We start from the raw sequence: 18,132 nt of genomic DNA on the forward strand, positions 1-18,132 counted from the left end.
TAGTCAGAGAGAAAAACCTGGCTTGGTTCTTGGCTGGGGACTTCTGCCCTTGGCCTGCTCATGCTTCTGCCAAGCCTCATTAGAGCATTTCTGGCTGCCCTTCCCTGCCCTTGATGCTGCTGCTGGCAGACACTGCCCACCTCCCCATCCCATGTGGGCCTCTTCACCTGGGTTCCAGTCAGGCTCTCCACTTAGTTGTGCTCCTCTGGGCAAGGGATTAGGCTCAGAGAGCCTCAGTTCAATGGGGAATGGGCATCGATGGTGAACCCAACCTGATGTGAGGACTCAAGGAGCAAAGTACCAAACGCAGGGTGCCGACCTTACACACGGGGTATGTGAGTGTTCTCATTCTGGCTGCTTTTGGCCCCCTCCCTCGACTTTGCCTGCTCTCCCCACAGTCCATTAACCCCTCCTCTCTCTTCTCCCCAGCCCTTACCAGGACCAGAGATGTGCCAAAGGATTCAAGTTAGGACTGTTTTAGTTGTGTGTTATAGAAAGCCACATTGCACTTAAACCAATGGGGACAATTTGGGGGAGTTTCCTGCACTGTTGCACCTGAGGGAGAGCGGGGGTAGAGCTGGCTTCAGTACTGCAGGCTTGAGAGCCAGGCTGAGGCCTTGAAAGCCAGAGGCAAGCTTTCTACCCATCCCATTCCTCTGTGTCAGCTTCCTTCTCTCCATGTCACCTTCTGCTCTTCCACCACCCAAGGGGAGTGACCCTCTGTCTCAAGTCAAGTTTGAAAACCCCCATGGGAGGACTCTGATGGCTCCCCCTTGCAGGGCTCCCACCCTTTGCTGGTCAGTCAGGCTCATGTGAGGACGTGGCAGGCGAAAGGGCAGAAAACAGCTGGAAAAGACAGAAGTCTGGGTTTTATTCTCTGGTAATAAGAAACAGGGTGTCTTATATACACTACCAAATGTAAAATAGATAGCTAGTGGGAAGCAGCCACATAGCACAGGGAGATCAGCTCGTGCTTTGTGACCACCTAGAGGGGTGGGATAGGGAAGGTGGGAGGGAGACACAAGAGGGAGGGGATATGGGGATATATGTATACATACAGCTGATTCACTTTGTTATACAGCAGCAACTAACACAACAATGTAAAGCAATTATACTCCAATAAAGGTGTTAAAGAAAAAAAAGCATGTCTGAGCTGGGGGCACAGCTGAAGGCATGGGAGCTGTATGAAAATGGGGTTGATCCATGACTGTATGACTGAATGCAGTGACCCTCAGCCCTCCTCTTCCAGGTTTCTCCCAGAGCACCAGCCATTGGACCCTTGCTCAAAGGCAAGGGACTGGAAAGCTCTTCTCTGTGAGTCTGACCAGCCCTGAAGCCTAAAGTAAAGGCTTGACCTCCATCCCCCCACAAGCCCCCTTCCAGATTGACCGGCAGTGAATCTTGGCATCAAAATAAGCCCCACTGTGTGCTCAGGACTTTCCACCTACCTTGAATCTGACTGGACAGCCCAAGGTCACATGGCAAAGAAAATTAAGACAATCAAACAGAAAACTGCATCTTGAAAGAAACAGAGACTATGTAGAGAAGAAAATTCCAAAGGAAAAAAAAAATCATTGCAGGCTTCAAAGAGTATGAAAAAATATTGCATCCTAGTAACAAGAACCACCATTAAAAAATTCAGCACACAAGTTATGTCTTGCTCTCTCAGCTGAGATGGCCTAGAAGCAATGACATCCCAGGAGTGAAAACACAGCCAGAGCCCAGGTCTTGTTTTCTAATGCCATTCACAAATAAAGGAAACCAGGGGTCCTTGGAGCAATGGCTGATTCTAGGGCAGGGGCAGGGAATATACAAGATGAGCCTAGCACAAGTTGTAGTGCAAGAAAGGGAAGTGCTTACAAAGTACACACACAAACGAGGGGTCATGTCACAAGAGCCAACTGAAAGAGCTCCCAATAGCCATAGCTGGAACAATTCAAACAACAAAATAAGTAACATAGCACTGGGTTATGACTCAAAGTGTAAAATAAATATCCATGAGTTTCATAGTAACAGAAATAAATGATTTAACAAAAAGATGGAGAACAGACAAATCTGTACTGAGTTCCAAATAATTTATGTGGATACTCCCCTCACGGAAGTGAAGCATAACTCCCTACTCTTTAAGTGTGGGATAGGCATGATGGCTTCCTTCCAAAAAATTCAGTATGGAAAGGGGGGAAAAATAGAGTACCCGACAAACACTACCTCAGTCAAGGGTCACCTGACATAACAGTGATAAAACATGTTGATAGTATGTACCCTTGATATGAAGTGATGAGAATGGCATTTTACTTCTGGGGTCTTCCTCCCCAAAACACAGAGCGCCAGTCTAACCACAAGAATAGCACCAGGCAAATCCAAATGTAGGACATTCTATCAATACAAAATACCCAGCAACAGTCCTCAAAACTGTCAAGGTGGGCTTCCCTGGTGGCGCAGTGGTTGAGAGTCCGCCTGCCGATGCAGGGGACACGGGTTCGTGCCCCAGGCCAAGAAGATCCCACATGCCGCGGAGCGGCTGGGCCCGTGAGCCATGGCCGCTGAGCCTGCGCATCCGGAGCCTGTGCTCCGCAACGGGAGAGGCCACAACAGTGAGACGCCCACGTACCGCAAAAAAAAAAAAAAAAAAACAAAAGAAACTGTCAAGGTAATCAAAAACAAGGAAAGTCTGAGAAACTGGCACAGCCAAAAGGAGCCCAAGGAGACATGTGATGTCCTTGAATAGGAAAGGGGAATTAGATAAAAATTAAGAAGATATGAATAAATTATGGGCTTTAGTTAATTTAAAATATTATATTTATATATATATATATATATTTATATATATATATATATATTCAGAGCCAAAAAAAGAGTTCTTGGAAATTAAATCATTTGGCAGAAATGGAAAATCTTGGTAGTAGACAGGTTGGGAGAGAAAATTGAAGAAATCTCCCAATGAGTAGAGAAAAAAGATAAGATGGACAATAGAAAGGATAAGAAATTACAGGCCATTCCAGCAGCTTCACCTCTGCAGTCCAATGCTCTACCCCTGAGCTATAACCCTCAGCAGCTAGAGAAACGGAGAGGCTAGAGAAACAAAAAGAAATCCATAAAAAAGTAACTCAAGAAAACATCCCAGACTTGAAGATCATGAGTAACCAGACTGAAATCAACACTAAATGAAAAGAGCTCCAAGGCACCTTTGTTGTGATATTTCAGAACACAGGGAACAAAAAGAAGGAAATAAAGAGGTCACTGACAAAGGCACACCAGAGTGACTTTGGACTCCTCAACTGCAATACTGGGAACAAGGTAAGGGAGCATTACCTTTATGATTCTGAAAGAAACATTTTTATCTGACCTAGAATTCTATAATTAGCCAAACCCTCAATCAAGTGTGAGTCATAAAGTCATTTCCAGACATGCAAGGTCTCAAAACATTTATCTCCCAGCATCTTTACTCAAGAAGTATGTGCTCCACCAAAACAAAAAAGGACTCAGAAGAAGGAAGACACAGAGACAGGAAGCAAGAGACATGAGAGATGAGGAGAGAATCCCCTGGAGGATGGTGAAAGGTGATCCCAAGGTGACAGCTCTGCAGCAGCTGTGGAGGGCAACTGAGCCACACTGCAGCAGTGTGACCTGGCACATAGACTGTCATCACCAAGACCCCCCTTCCATCAGTCCATCTTCTTAACCTGAGGACAGAAAGCCCAGGAGAACTTGGCCCAGATTCTCATCAGTACTTGGCTTGTCTTGACCATGTGCTGATGAGGGTCTCTCCCCTCAGGCTCTGATGAGGACACGCATATAACTCACAGAAGTTTCCAGCTTTTCCCTGAGAGCGGGAGGTAGACCACGATGGGCTCAGATATAGAAAGGACAGAGCAGCCCACTCTCACTGACCGGACTTCTGCTGCATGTCCAGCTCCTGGTCTACACTTCAGTCTTGCCAGGCACCTGACTGTGGAGAGCCCAGTGTTTTCCAAGACTCACTTGTGACCTTGCTCGTGAGTTCCCCAGAAAGGGCCTTGTCACCTCCCAGAGAAGCGGAGGTCAGACCATGACCGAAGACTGCTCCACTCACCTCCTCCTGGAGCCTCTGCCCAGCGGGGACAGTGCTGCCCACTCCTTGCATGAATGGTGTGTGCTTGCCCTCCGATTTCAAGACTAGGCAGTATTATTGTTTGAGTATTATTGTATGGGGTAGATACACAGGTAGAACTATAAAGAAAAGCAAGGGAACAATGAGCACAGAAGTCAGGATGGTCATCACCTCTCAGGTGTTAAGGATGAAATACATTTTTCTGGTCCTTGTTCAGATAAAAATGTTCTGGCTAGTTTGTAGTCTCCTAACCTGAAGTTGTATTGGTCATTGTTTGGTCAGGAAGACAGAAACCAGAGCAGGCATTTCCAACAAGACTTACACACTTGTTAATTTGTGAGAAGGGCAGGAGGAAGGTCAGAGAATGCCATCACAGCCCCTTGGGTTCCTGCCAACTCTCCAGAATTAGGATTTTGGAGGAGCCACAGGAAAGCTCTGCTGGTGGCCACCACAGCCTGGAGCACTGAGTGATGGGTGAGTTGTAGGGAGCCCCACCGTAGAGGATATTTTGGGGCCAAGGGCCACAACAGGACCTCCTGTCTGCCTCTGCCAGCACAGAAATAAGTTATATGAATGAGTGATATGAATTTCTCATTGAATAATATAATTTCTAAACTGTCTTTCAAATCTCCCAGAAGTGTCTCTCACTGGTGGAATTTAACCTGGAAATGTAGTTCCCAGGTTTCCAACCCCTGTGATACAGAGTAGAGCATAGAATAGGATGAAAAAGGTCACTGAATAGCCCACAGGTAATCCAGAACAAAGATCTGATGGGATTCTAGAGCTACACATACCAATTAGTTGCCATGAAGACACCACTCGAGCTGTCTGGGATAGCACTTTCATAGGGAGCCAAACTCCAACTCCACAAGAATTCTGTCTCTGGCTTTCTATCTTCCTGCCTGATTCTATTAATAAAATTGGTGACTTTATAGGCTTACTGGGGGAAAAAAGTACAAATTTGAGTTTCACCTCTGTATGCTTCATTCAGGCTCTGGGCAACCCCCTCCAACAGCTATTCAGTGGATTCTCATTCCAAAGTCCCAAATCTCCTGCATTTTGTTCCATTCTGTTAAAATAGTGCTCATTTTCATCCTAGAAGCACATAGGTCACGGGTGTGGCTACCAACAAACAGGGCTGCCCCCACGAGACACTGCTGAGTTTGTTTTGAGGAGCCCTCAAAAGCATGCGAAAAGAATGAGAATAACAAAAATCCACACGCACAAGACAAAAAAATTGTACTGTATTTATTGTCTTAAAATTGCATAGTACTTTGATTGTGCATGCTTTTAAATAGAGGGCAAGTTAGCCCTCTTGAAACTACTCTCTTGCATGGGATTTTTCAGGCTGTTTTACTATGGGCAGGAGCAGGGACCAAAATACTGCCTGATCTTAAAAAGAACCATGATCAGAGAGAAGTTGTCCGAGAGATTTAGATGAGAAGACACTGATGAAGGGAGTTGAGATTTGACAGGACTTATAAGAGGCATAGGAAGATGGTGGGAGGGGGTTTCCCTGAAGTCAGGGGACAGGACTCAGGAGCAGCCAAGAGAGGATGGGAAAGGAGAAAGGAGTCCAGAGGGGCAATGCCTGGTGCTCAAATCTGAGATGAATGCTCCCTGCCAGGACACTGGGTGCACTGGGTAGCCTGAGGGTATGGTCTGGACGTTACCTTGGCTACAGAAAGCCACATACTAGAAAAATAACTTAAAAGCTATACAATTGTCATTATAAATATTTTGTCTTTAAAACTAACTAGTGTTGGTTAAAAAAGGTTCACAGTTACTCTGAAGAGAGCTGTATCTCTATTGCACGGTATTGGAAAGGTCCACTCAGATCCCATGTGTAAACAATGATTCCCTTCTCCTCTGGCAACTTCAGGACACAGAGAAACACTATCTGCTGTAAGCAAAGCACTTGGGTACAAGGCACGTCAAAGCTGTCAAGCTCTACTGGAATCTACTCAGAACACGCAGAATGCCAGCTTTTCTTCCCACTTGATGTCACTGGGAAAGGTCTTAAATCAGATTAAAGGTGGTGATGGTCTTCTCACACTCTTGTTCTCATTCCACGGTTACAGACTTGGCCAGATTTCTGGGGAAGTCAACCTAAAATGACAGAAAGTAGCTGCTCAGGACCCCACAAGTCTCAGCAACACACTGTGTTTATAAAGCCTACTCTCAGAGTACTTGACGACAAGGAGACAGGTGTTCCTGGGCACCTCCAACCATGAGCTCCTTGAGACCTGCATCTTGGAAGCAGTTCCTTATTCCAGAAACTTCACTGAACTGTACAATGTTTAGTTTATGCAATAAATATTTATGGGGCACCTATGTCACGCAGTGTTAACACTATTAAAAGGATATGATTCATGCTATTAAAAACAGCTAGCTCAATTTGTACTGTTAAAAATTCACTTTTCTTGGAAGTAGATGCACTAAATTATTGGTTAAGGGTGGGGACCGGGAAGGAAATGTGACTGAGGATGGTTGATAAAGTAGCCTTCAACTTTATCTACAGGGTCTTATTTCATTTACAATAACATTAAAAAAGAGAAGAAACAAAAATGACAAAATGTTGGCAAATGTCAATGCTGGATGGTATATATACCATCGGATGTTTGTTATATTGTTTTTGGTATTGATATATATTTTTTAAAGCTTCTCAAAGTTGTAGTAAAACTATTTCTTTGCACACATACTTTCTGGTGAGATCATAAACTGGTTCTTTTCTGGAACAGAAATCGACAATATAGGAGTTCCAAAATGTTGAATGATTTGCTAGACTGAGGATAAATCTTCTAATGTGGGAGGAAGATGTATATACAAAGATAATTCACTGCAATTGTTATTTATGCAGATATTCCAAAAAATTAGAAACAGTTTAAATAATAGAAGACCGGTTAAGTAATTGTTAAAATCTGTGTTGTAAGACTGCAGTGGAATATTGTGCAATGATCAAGTGTTGCTTACAAGTTCAAGATGTGAGAAAATATTTGTAATATGTTAAAAAGGAAGTTATAAAAGTTCATCCTTGATATTATCTCAAAAAAATCTTTAAAAATGCACAGGCACAAGGAAAAGACTGGAATAAAATATTAAATTTGCTAATTAACATTGCCTCTGGGTGAGAAGCTTATGGTTTAATATGGCCTTCATACATCTTGCAGTTCCCATCTTGTTTTCAGGGGGTATAAGTTACTTTAAAAACAGTTATTTTAAATGTAAATATTTCTCTTATGAATTTTTATGCCAAATAAGTATTTAAGAACCAAATGGAACTCTGGGTTATGTCTCTCCCCTTTGCTGGGTGATGTGCAATTTTTAGACGTACGTCATATCCTCGGAGTACAGCCAGGTGGAAGGAGAGGAGCTGTAGTGGAATCACACTCAGGATGCCCTGGAGGCAGTCCACGGTGTGGGGCAGTTCGATTGTTTTATATGCAAACTTGGAACTTTCAGTGTCGTCCTTGGAGCACAGTATGATTGGGCGACCCTAAGACAGAGAAATGTGATCACAAGATGCAGATCATCTCTGAAAGAAGCAATCCCTCACACACAACAGAGTTTCTGAGATAAACATATTGCAATCATAACAGTGATCTTTTGCTTTTGCTGGAGTTATGGATGAGGTGATGTATCCGATTTGTGTAAAGGACAAAGAGTTTGGAGGCTTTTTTGGTGAGGTTCGTATTCTTCCCTGGTAGGGGGTCACCTCCTGCTGCGTTCATGCAGCACCCATTTGTGAGTGGCTCCAATGTGCTTTGCAAAGAGCAGGAGCTCTTACCCCTTACTCCAGGGGCTCATAGTCAAGTGGTGAGAAAACAAAAATGTAAATAAGCAAACCGATAAATAACAATGAATTTCAGATAAAAGCCATCTGGGCGGTAAAACCCCGTAACATGCTTGGGAGACAGTGGTGAGGTCCGAGGAGCTCTCTAAAAAGGAGACATTTGCATTGAGACCTGAATGATGAGAGGCCAACTCACCGAAGAAGTGTGGGAAGAATGTTCGGGGCAGAGAGAGCAGCCTGTGTTCTACAAGTTCTAGCGAATTATTGAAACTGAGGGGGTGGTGGGAACTCCTGAATTTGGATCCAGTTGGTCAGAAGTGTGGGTGGCCTAGGAAACCCAAAGATTGTAGCTAGTGGCTGAAGTGAGGGTGGTCTTGTGGAGGACAGTGCCCTTCACCTGTGAAATCTGACTAACTCTGGGTGGCCAATATCAGAACTATCCCCAGGGCTCTCCACCAGACCTCCTCTGGTCTCCATGCCTGGGATCCAGGACCCCTCTGGGCAATCTGGATCACTGGGCCTCACCTAAGAGCTTCTGTGGGCATGGCCGCAGGCTGGCCAGTCCCTTTCTGAATGTGCACCACACATGAGGGGCCCCAGGAGAGAGTGTGTGCTCACGCCTACTCCCCAGCAGGAACACCCATAGCTGGTGCCGGCAGACGGTGGGTGAGGCGGGCATGTGTGGAAGAGAACAGGAGGCATGTGTGGCAGAGAGCCCTCACCTGGCGGGCTGTGACCTGTTGCAGGGCATTCTGGCATTTGGCAAAGCAAGGATCCTTCATGATGACCATGATGACGGGCATCTGCTTGTCAATCAGCGCCAGGGGTCCGTGCTTCAGCTCCCCAGCTAGGATGCCTTCTGAGTGCATGTAGGTTATCTCTTTAATTTTCTGGGGAAACACGAGGTAGGATCATTGTCACACTGGGAAGACAGGGAGCAGATCAGCCAGAGGGGAGAAAGGGGAGGCGGGAAGGAATGATTCCAGGAAGCAGGGAGCTGAGGGCCAAGAGGCAGATGGACACATGGAGCGGTCAACAGCACTGAGGGCAGCCGAAAAGGCCAGGGCCAGGGGAGAGGGCTGGCTGCTGTCCAGAGCATGCACAAAGCCCAGCACACAGCCTGTGAACCCAGACCAGCTCTGGGACACAGTCACCCGCCTTGGATGGACAAGTCAGTGTCAATCTAGCTTTCCCCCTTCCCCTCTGTAGCCAGCCACATGGCCTCCCTAACAGTTATAATTTGTAATGATGGCATTTTATTCTACACCTTCATTCAATTATCTGATTAATCACTCCCCCAATTCTAGATCATTAATAACTTCCAAAGGGTTGCTCCAACTTAACTATCAAGCAAAATCACACACACACTGGGGTGTTAATGGAGTTTTCCCCCTATGTTTAGAGAGACACATTTTTTTTCAGTTACCATTAAACCCATGTCATTGAACTGGTGAGAGTGTTGAAGAAAACATTTCTCAACTCCCTAGAACTATTTATTTGGGTCAGGGAAACATTGTCAGGAGTGTGGCTCCATCCTGGATGCCGCAGATGGCTGAAGTGCTGGTACCCAAGTCACCACAGAGGGGCCACTGACTTGTGCCAGCAGCAGCGTAAAAGCTTCTTTCTTTCCCCCAAGACTAACTTGGAGACACAGCTGAATACTCATCTTTCACCAGCACACTCAGGAGCTGCAGCTGAGCACCCCACACCAGATGGCAGAGGCACGGGGCTGGGGCGCCAAAAGTGTGCCCCACCGAGGCATTGCCTCTATTACCCCTGAGAAGCAGTGTGCCTGGCCTCTCACTTCCTTTGACAGGGGTCAGAATATCCACTGGAAGGATGTGGGAGTTGAATCTCACTGCAGTCAGGCAATTCATGGCTTGTACCCCACACCCACTCCCCACTTCCTGTAATACTGTGAATGTTTCCCACAACTGGCATCGTTCTTCCAAATGGGGGTGGTGGTGGGGAGCAGCCACTTGTTCCCACGGGGAGAGAAGGGCAGCCAAGCTGAGTTATAGATGATACCCATGTGTGGGTACCAAATGCTGCCTCACCCTCCCCTCCCCTAGCACAATGCCCTGCCCTCCTTCCTGCTGGTTTCTCGGGGTGTCTCCTGTGACAGTCTCCCATTTACCTTGCTTGTTGATCCATAAACAGCAGGTGGATAGTGAGTAAAGGGCAAGCACTAGGCTCGGGTCCCTGGACATCACTTCCCACCCTCTCAGTAGCCCTGTGGTCCTGGCATCTTACCCCTATTCCAACGGCTTTCTCTCAAGCCGGTATGGATCTTTATAGCTGCAGTGGGCAAAACAGCCAATCACTGATATAAAAAATACAGGAATTTCAATGCTCATTCCTGAAGGATCCCAGCTCCCCTTGGAAGTTTGAGGAGTAAGAGGGACACTCTACAGAGACCCAACCCTGCAACTCTGGTCTGCCCAAATCCTCCCATGCAGACTGCTTGTGGCAGTGGAAAAAACCAAAGTCCAAATGGACCTGATTTCGAATCTTAGGCTGGTCACTTCCACTATGTAATTTTGAGCAAGATGAATTTTTTGGAGGCTCAGTTTGCTCCTGGGTAAAATGTAAACAATAACTGCCAGCCTCTCAGAAGATACTCATGAGGTAAGAATGAGCTATTCCAGATGGAGCCTGGTGCAGGTTGACACCTCAGGGGCTCTCATAAGGTTGCCCTGCCCCCTTTGTCTTCAGGAGATCAGAAGCCCTCATCTCCGTGTGGCCAGAGCTAGAATACCTGGTCAGTGAGCGAAACCCTCCCCTCCCCTAGCACAATGCCCTGCCCTCCTTCCTGCTGGTTTCTTGGGGTGTCTCCCATGCCTGCCATCATGCAGGGGCCAGTGGAGGTGGGGGTTGGTCAGAGGGGGCTCACCAAGGCTCCTTCCAGGCACGTGGCATAGTTATAGCCCCGCCCCATGACCAGGAGCGACCTCTGTGTGTAGAGCTCCAGGGCCAGGTCGTGGATCTTCTCATCCAGTGACAACACTTCCTTGATCAGCTCTAAGTGAAGCACATAGCAGAGGGGGAGAGCCAGTCACACCAATTATAAAACAAGATTCACAAAGAAAAGTCATGGTGTATAAGACAGGGTTTTAGAACTCACATCACTTACACACTTGCCTTCCTTGTATTAGTTTCAAAGGACTTTAAATGTAGATTATGGGAAATAGCTTGTGTTATCGGCCAGGATTTTATTGTGATGGTGATTCGTATTTGTGTTTATACTTTCCTGAGCACATAAGTAAGTAGGGAAGTGTTATTTCTAGCTCCATTTTACAGGCAAGGCAACAGAGGTTCAGAGAGGCTAAATCCCCAGCTGACCAGCCACACAGCTGACACTCCATACTAATGCCCCTCATCTGGGCCACATGCCATGTCTGGAAACAAAGCCAGTGTAGGTTGGACCAGCACTTCTCAAATTTTTTGGTCTCAGGACTCCCTTACGCTCTTAACATTTACTGTGAATTTCTAAAAACCTTTATTTTTGTGGGTTATAGCTATCAATATTTACCAGAATAGAAGCTGAGAAAATTAAAGATACTTATTCATTCATTTAAAAATAACAATAAACCCATGAAATGAAAAAAATCAGTGAGAAGAGTGGCACTATTTTACATTTTTGCAAATCTTTAATGCCTGACTTTTTCATAAAAGACAGATTCTCCTATCTGCTTCCCCATTCAATCTGTTGTGATATGTTTTTTGGTTGAAGTACAGGAAGAAAATCTGGCCTCACAGAGATTTGTAGTTGGAGAAAGAAGGCATATTTAAACAACTTTTTCAAATAATTGTGAATGTTCTTTGATAGTACACCAAACTTAAGAAGTGACAATTTCTTAAAAGGGTAGGTGCAAATGTGGAATCTGAGATCATATCAACAAACTTTTCCTACCTTGTTACATTAAAATGTATTTGTCTATCTTGCACTTATCTAAATGGGTCTTTTACATGCGCATAATTTTATAACACTGCATTGGCCATTTGCAAAATATTGGTTCACTGAGTTACCCAAATCTTCTAAAAATGGACACATTTCATTATAAAATATTTTTTTAAAAAGTCATATTTGTTAAAATCACTGTGATCTCATCAGAGATGTTTCTGAGTATTGGGAGGAGGTCAAACTCGAGCTGACAGCTACAAGTATTCCAGATCATGTTTCGGTTGAAAGCTCGAAGGTTATCATTAGCAACAAAAACTGTTATCAGGGGCTTCCCTGGTGGCGCAGTGGTTGAGAGGCCGCCTGCCGATGCAGGGGACACAGGTTTGTGCCCCGGTCTGGGAAGATCCCACATGCCGCGGAGCAGCTGGGCCTGTGAACCATGGCCGCTGAGCCTGCGCGTCCGGAGCCTGTGCTCCGCAACGAAAAAAAAAACAAAAAAAAAAAACCCCGAAAAACTGTTATCAGTTGTTTTTCTCAAAGTGTCAGGATAACTTGGTTCACTTTTGAGAAAATGTCTGCCAAGTACCAACTCAGCTTGTTAATCAATCATAGGGCGTTTTTCTCTGGAACAACCTCAGGGTGCTGCATACCTTCCATTTGTCACATAGAATATTAAAAAGTGTTGCAGTTTAATAAGACTAATGCATTTTACCATATCATCAAAGACATTCCTAAGTGAAGCTATGTGCATTTCTGTCATGGGAATAGTGTGATGCCTCTGCCTTGAAATGTGCTAAAGTGCCAGCGGCGGCCATCATTGCCTTTGCAGATGTTCACACAGAGAGAAAGGCAAAAGCATCTTATTCACTATAAATAACATATTACTAAGAAAATAGTTTTGACTGAAAGGGACCCCAGGACCTTTGGGTTTACATCTTGGTAACTGCCTAGCAGAATAGAGTCCTGTTTTTGCAGGATTATTATCTGGCTTAAAGTTAAGAAAGTTTTTCTTGTCAATAAATTTTCAGCATGTTGTCTTGGTCAGATTCAGACCCCTAGAGCTTGTATGGTTACATGGTGGCTTTCCCTCACTGCCTTCTCTGAGGTTTGCCCTTGGTTCCAGAATAAAGTCTGGTGAGACTGTGAAGGAGCAGTTTGGGCCAGGAAGAGGTGTGAGGCCATTCACTCCTTCTTATGTATTTCCTGAGCAACTACTGAATGTCTGCCCTGGCTGGACACCTGGCATCCAGCAGTGACTCTGACAGACACGGTTGTGTGCTCACTGAGCAGACACGGTTGGGGAAGACAAGCCAATTCACAGGAGGACAGGTAATTTCAGATCATGGTATGTGCTATAAAGAAAAGAAATGGGCTAATGTTTTTTAGAGAGATGGGCAGGGGATTAGTGCCCCTATTAGGGTGGCCAGGGAGGGTCCCGGAGGTGACATTTGAGCTGAGACTTGGGTAATGGGAGGCGTCAGTCATATGAAGAGCTGGAGGAAGAGGGTTTTGGTAGAGGAAAGAGCCAGTGCAAAAGCCCTGTGGTGGAAAGAGCTTGGCATTGCTGAGGATCAGAAGGTCAGTGAGGCAGCTCAGGGAGGGGGAGGGAGCTCGATGAGGTCAGAGGCACAGGGGCCCAGAGTGCAGGGCTCCGTGGCCTGGTGACAAGTGCGGACTTTAATCTTGGCTCAGTGGGGGCTGCTTCAGGGATTCAGTGGTAAGTAAAAGTTTTGAGGAGAAGGGAATGATTAACAGCATTGTTTATGGGAGAGAGTCAAGTAAGAGGGCAGCCAGGAACAGTCCACAGGATTTGATAATGAGCAGTTTAGCTCTGGAACATACCAGGTAAAGATCTCAGGCCATGGATGATCTCTCGCCTTCTGTTTTGTAGTGAAATGCGGTCTTCGGACATCATCAAACCAAACATCACCAGGGAGATGAACTGACTGGTGTAAGCCTGAGGACAAAACAGTGGTGCTAGCAGAGCCGGGGTGATGTACATGTGGTGACCACTCAAGACGAGACAGATTCCTGGGCTCCCCTCTTGGCCCCCTGTCCACCCACCCAGCAGAGGCCCTCCTGCGGGTGCCCACATGGCTCCTTCTACCTTGGTGCTGGCCACGCCGATCTCCGGTCCTGCATTGATGTGGACTCCGCAGTCAGTCTCTCGGGAGATGGAGCTGCCCACAGTGTTGGTGACACCCACGGTCAGGGCCCGGCGGTCCTTACAGTAGCGCAGTGCCAGGAGGGTGTCTGCGGTCTCACCTGCCACACAGGTCCTTCTTTTCAGCTCACAGGTATGTGGGTTCTGCCAGCCTTAACCCCCAGCCCCCAACTCATTTACTTCTGGCCCTTAGGCAGAAATTGATGTCCAGACACAGTTGGTGTGTGCTCAGAAAGGAAAATGCATGCTCAACAATTTTTCTGGTTGATTCTTTTTTTTTTTTAACGTAAGATGCTCTTTATTCAAGGGCTATGAATACCAAAAACACAGTTAGCACTTAGATCTTGAAAAAGGAGAGTTCTTTAGGTTTAAAAGTAAATAGGAAAATAAAACATTCATAGGGATTTGAATTTGAAGGTTGAAATTAATTTATCACTTCTCATTTTACCACTCAGTGTGAAGTGCATGTTCTAGGGGATGTTAAGACCTTTCTCATGAAAGTTGGTAAACTGTTCAACTGGATGGGGCCTCCATGTGGGGACCCTGACAGCACAGACATATGGGAGTCACTCGATCACTTGGGTGTTTAGTAATGCAATTAATGTGGTTCATTGTGATCATTTATGTAACTAGAAGATGAAAGCTGATTAGTAAGTGGAACTAATTTGGAAGGAATTTATTAAAAGTTTGTTCATGATTAAGTGTTGAATAGAACATTTAAGTTCTACAATTGATGTTTTCATGAAAAATATGTGAGATTATTTTTTCTAAAAATGGTTCAAGATTCTCTTGTCCGAGCTCTTCTCTAATCTAATTTCTCTTGAATATTAAGACAGAGTGGTTTATAAATACTTCTCCACTTTCTCACTTCCCATTTCCTATTCAACACACTACAGCCTGGCCTTGTGCCCTGGTTGATTCTCAGATTCACGATTTTGCTACTATTTATGTGGCGAGTGCTTGCTCATCCACTGTCTCACTGAACTCTCATGACAACTCTGTAGGGGGCATCATCCCCATTTTCCCTTGAGGATGAGGTACTCAGAGATGGAGCAAATCAATGCCTCACTCACTCAAGGCCAAGTAGCTGTGGGTGATAGTGTGGGCCTGGCTCCCAGTGCCCTTTCTCGGAATCTAAACTGCCTTATTCAGAATGGGCTGAGATTTAAGTTAAAAAGCAAGAATGCCCCTAAATGGTGTTTCTCAAACAGATCTTGTTTTAAAGGAAAACATTTCTTGTCCTAGTGTGTACTCAAATTATTTTTATAAAAAAGCTTAAATAGGTTCATGCACAAACCAGCACAAACTTCCTATGTTTGTAAGTCCTAAAGAACTCAAGCTAAATTAAATATGATCCAGAACATAAAACCAAACATTCAATGTTCACAGAGCCACCACTCTTGGCTGTGCTGTCCTAACTTCTCTGCAGTGCAGGCTGGTGCTACTATGGCCCAATTCTCCTCTCCTGTTTCTGCTCAGACTTGCGTCTAGTGCACTGGGGTGCTACAAGGCCTTCCCTTAGCGCCTATGGGAGCAAGGGAGCTCTATCTTCATGGGGTGCTCTATCTTCATCGGCAACATCCCCATTTTTGATACAGTTAAAAAAATTTAATGTAAAGGGGTGAACAAAGTGAAACTTTAAACCCCTTCTATGAAGTCACTCAGGAGGTGCCACTGCATTATTTTCACATTAAAACCACTTCTGTTCTTTGGTTAGTGGCTTCCACCAATTCATGAAACATTTTTAGGCTCTGATGGGATTGTAAACCCAAAGGTAACAGTGGCAACTGAAGTCAGAGGGCAGCACCTGGGTACGAGGTGGTCAGCTAGATGGTGGTTGTGTCTGTGTTAGTTTTTCTTAGCTTGTTACTGAAATGGAAATGGTATTGAAACTTCATAATGAAAGCAGTATAAAAAGATATTAGGGTATTGCTGTTAATGCTTCAATTGCGATAATGACATTGGTGTTATATTTTTTCTTTTATCATTTAGAGATACGTTCTGCAATATTTATGGATGAAATAACATGATGTCTGAGACTGACTTTAAAATAACACAGTGAAGGGGAGGGGTTAAAGTAGATATGATGACACAAGATGGGTGAGTTATTCCATAACATAACTGCTGAGCCTAGGTGCTTCTTTATGCAAGTCTCTCTTTTATAAAAGTTTGGGATTTTCCATAATTCAGTGTATAAAAATCCTCCTAGAGCTCATGGGGACTCCAAGCATATGGCCATGGATCATCTCCCTGACCCTCCGTCCTGCCTTGAGCTGGAGCAAACACCCAAGCCTAGTGTTAGAATGCCACCCAGGCAGGGTTTCCTGAGCTGAGGGCAGCCTGGGCTCTCTACACCTGAGTAGTGTCTCTCCATGCCTCACACTGTTGGGTTGCGTGAGCACTGTATGGTGCCCACACAGTTCTTGAAGTGACTCTCAACTAGCAGAATTAAACTTTCCTCTAATTTAAACCCAGCACACATTTCTGAGTATCTCGGTGAGTGGTCCCTTAAGTCCTGGACTTGGAACAGCAGGAGGAGGGAGAACCTGGCTGCATGGCCCTCCCCATAAAATGGGACAGTAGCTGATGGCTCTGAGGGTTGAATGACCCTGGGCATGAGAGAGTGTGGCACATGGTCTATGTCTAACTTCATGGGATGAAGGAGGGAGGGAGCTGCATGGTGTGTCACTGAGAGGACAGAGCCCTGAGATGAACTAGTGAAAACCTGTAACCCTTACCTGACTGGCTTATGAAAAAGCAAACGTCATCCCTGAACACAGGTGTGTTCCTGTCCAGAAAATCACTAGCAAGTTCAACCATCACCGGGAGCTCGGTCAGTTCCTCCAAAACTTGCCGCGTCTGAAGCCAACAAGAATGGGGACTAAAGTCAGTCATGAACAGTACAGGGACAAAGGTGGCTGGGCTTCTAAGACAGTTGATGAAATGGAACCTCTGCGTCCAGGTGAGCAGGGAACTTCAGGCATTCACAGGCCAAACTGCTGGAGAAATGGCTCCATGCCAGTTCTCGTACTGGCTCATGGCACCAAATTTGGAAGGCCAAATGCATGACAGCATTTAAGACTCATCTTGTCCTAGCCAACACTGCCTCCCAGGCACTATCAAGGGCCCAGCATGTTGCACTTACGGCCACAGCAGCATGGTAGCTAGTTCCACAGCCAATCACAATGAGCCGGCGACATCGTCTGATCTCCTTCAAGTGGTCCTTCAAGCCGCCCAGAAGCACTGCAGGACACATGCAGTGTGTTAATGCTGACATGACACAGGGATTGTGCATTGGCCCAGGGCTCGGACGAGGGATTACCTGTGTTGGTCTCAAAATTCACCCGACCTCTCATGGTATTGAAAACTGATTCTGGCTGTTCAAATATCTCCTTCTGCATAAATGCACTGAAGTTACCTGGTCAAACAAACATCAACAGGATGTCAATTTTAATGTTGTTACACTTTCACTGCTTAGCTTTTAATCAAGAAGAACAGTTGTTATGCAGTTAGTCACAGTGACACATGTAAAGGCTACTGCAGATTACAAAAGGTGTCTCCAGGTATTGTCCCACCTGATACTCATGGTGACAAGCCAGATAAGGTATGATTATTATCTTCAATGTGCGTATCAGACCCTGCAACTTGAGGGAGGGAGGGATGTAAGTAACAAATGCATGGCTGGCCTTCCTGGGCCACGCTCCTCTTAACAAGGCCAGAGGAAAGTAAAATGTTTTACTTCCCAACACCCACCTACTTAGGGGAGTACAAATTAAGCGAGCCTAAGGAAATAGGCAATTTTTTTAAAACCAAATTCCCTCCTATACACTGTATTAAAACAAAAAACCAAAAATCTTTTTAGCCACATATTTCTAGGGCTCTGATGTGAATGAAACCGGATGACATCTAAGACCCCCGACGGGTGCTGTGCCTGATGCCTGTCGACAGGTGTCCACAGACAAGGCGGGAGTATCCTCTGGGATACACACACGCATGATGCCAAGCATCACAGTGTCCCTGTCTGCTGCCCTCGGCAGAGAACTTGTAGAAAGAGTGCCACAAAGCAAACAGAGCAAGTGAGGAGGGGTCGGGCCATTGCAGATATGGATCAGGGAAGGCCTCTCTGAGGGGGTGATGTTTCAGGAGAGATGATCAAAAGGAGCTGGTCCTGTGCGAAGCTG

The 18,132-nt window shown here is 45.5% G+C and overlaps 1 protein-coding gene across 1 annotated transcript in view; it reads right to left on the bottom strand.

The window, feature by feature from the left end:
- Positions 1–5,376: 5,376 nt before the first annotated feature.
- GFPT2 (glutamine-fructose-6-phosphate transaminase 2) overlaps positions 5,377–18,132 on the bottom strand; it is a 45,448-nt gene continuing 32,692 nt past the window's right edge. Inside the window, exons 11-19 of the mRNA XM_082837163.1 lie at positions 17,274–17,369; positions 17,097–17,194; positions 16,690–16,810; positions 13,895–14,052; positions 13,630–13,744; positions 10,777–10,904; positions 8,606–8,773; positions 7,425–7,586; positions 5,377–6,199 (exon numbers count right to left, since the gene is read on the bottom strand). Coding sequence (XP_082693289.1) covers positions 6,155–6,199; positions 7,425–7,586; positions 8,606–8,773; positions 10,777–10,904; positions 13,630–13,744; positions 13,895–14,052; positions 16,690–16,810; positions 17,097–17,194; positions 17,274–17,369 — 1,091 coding nt within the window. The 3' untranslated portion in view covers positions 5,377–6,154. The remainder of the gene's footprint in view (positions 6,200–7,424; positions 7,587–8,605; positions 8,774–10,776; positions 10,905–13,629; positions 13,745–13,894; positions 14,053–16,689; positions 16,811–17,096; positions 17,195–17,273; positions 17,370–18,132) is intronic.

The sequence above is a fragment of the Leucopleurus acutus genome (genome assembly GCF_964270905.1).
Source record: "Leucopleurus acutus genome assembly, chromosome: 3".
Taxonomy (NCBI): Eukaryota; Metazoa; Chordata; class Mammalia; order Artiodactyla; family Delphinidae; genus Leucopleurus; species Leucopleurus acutus.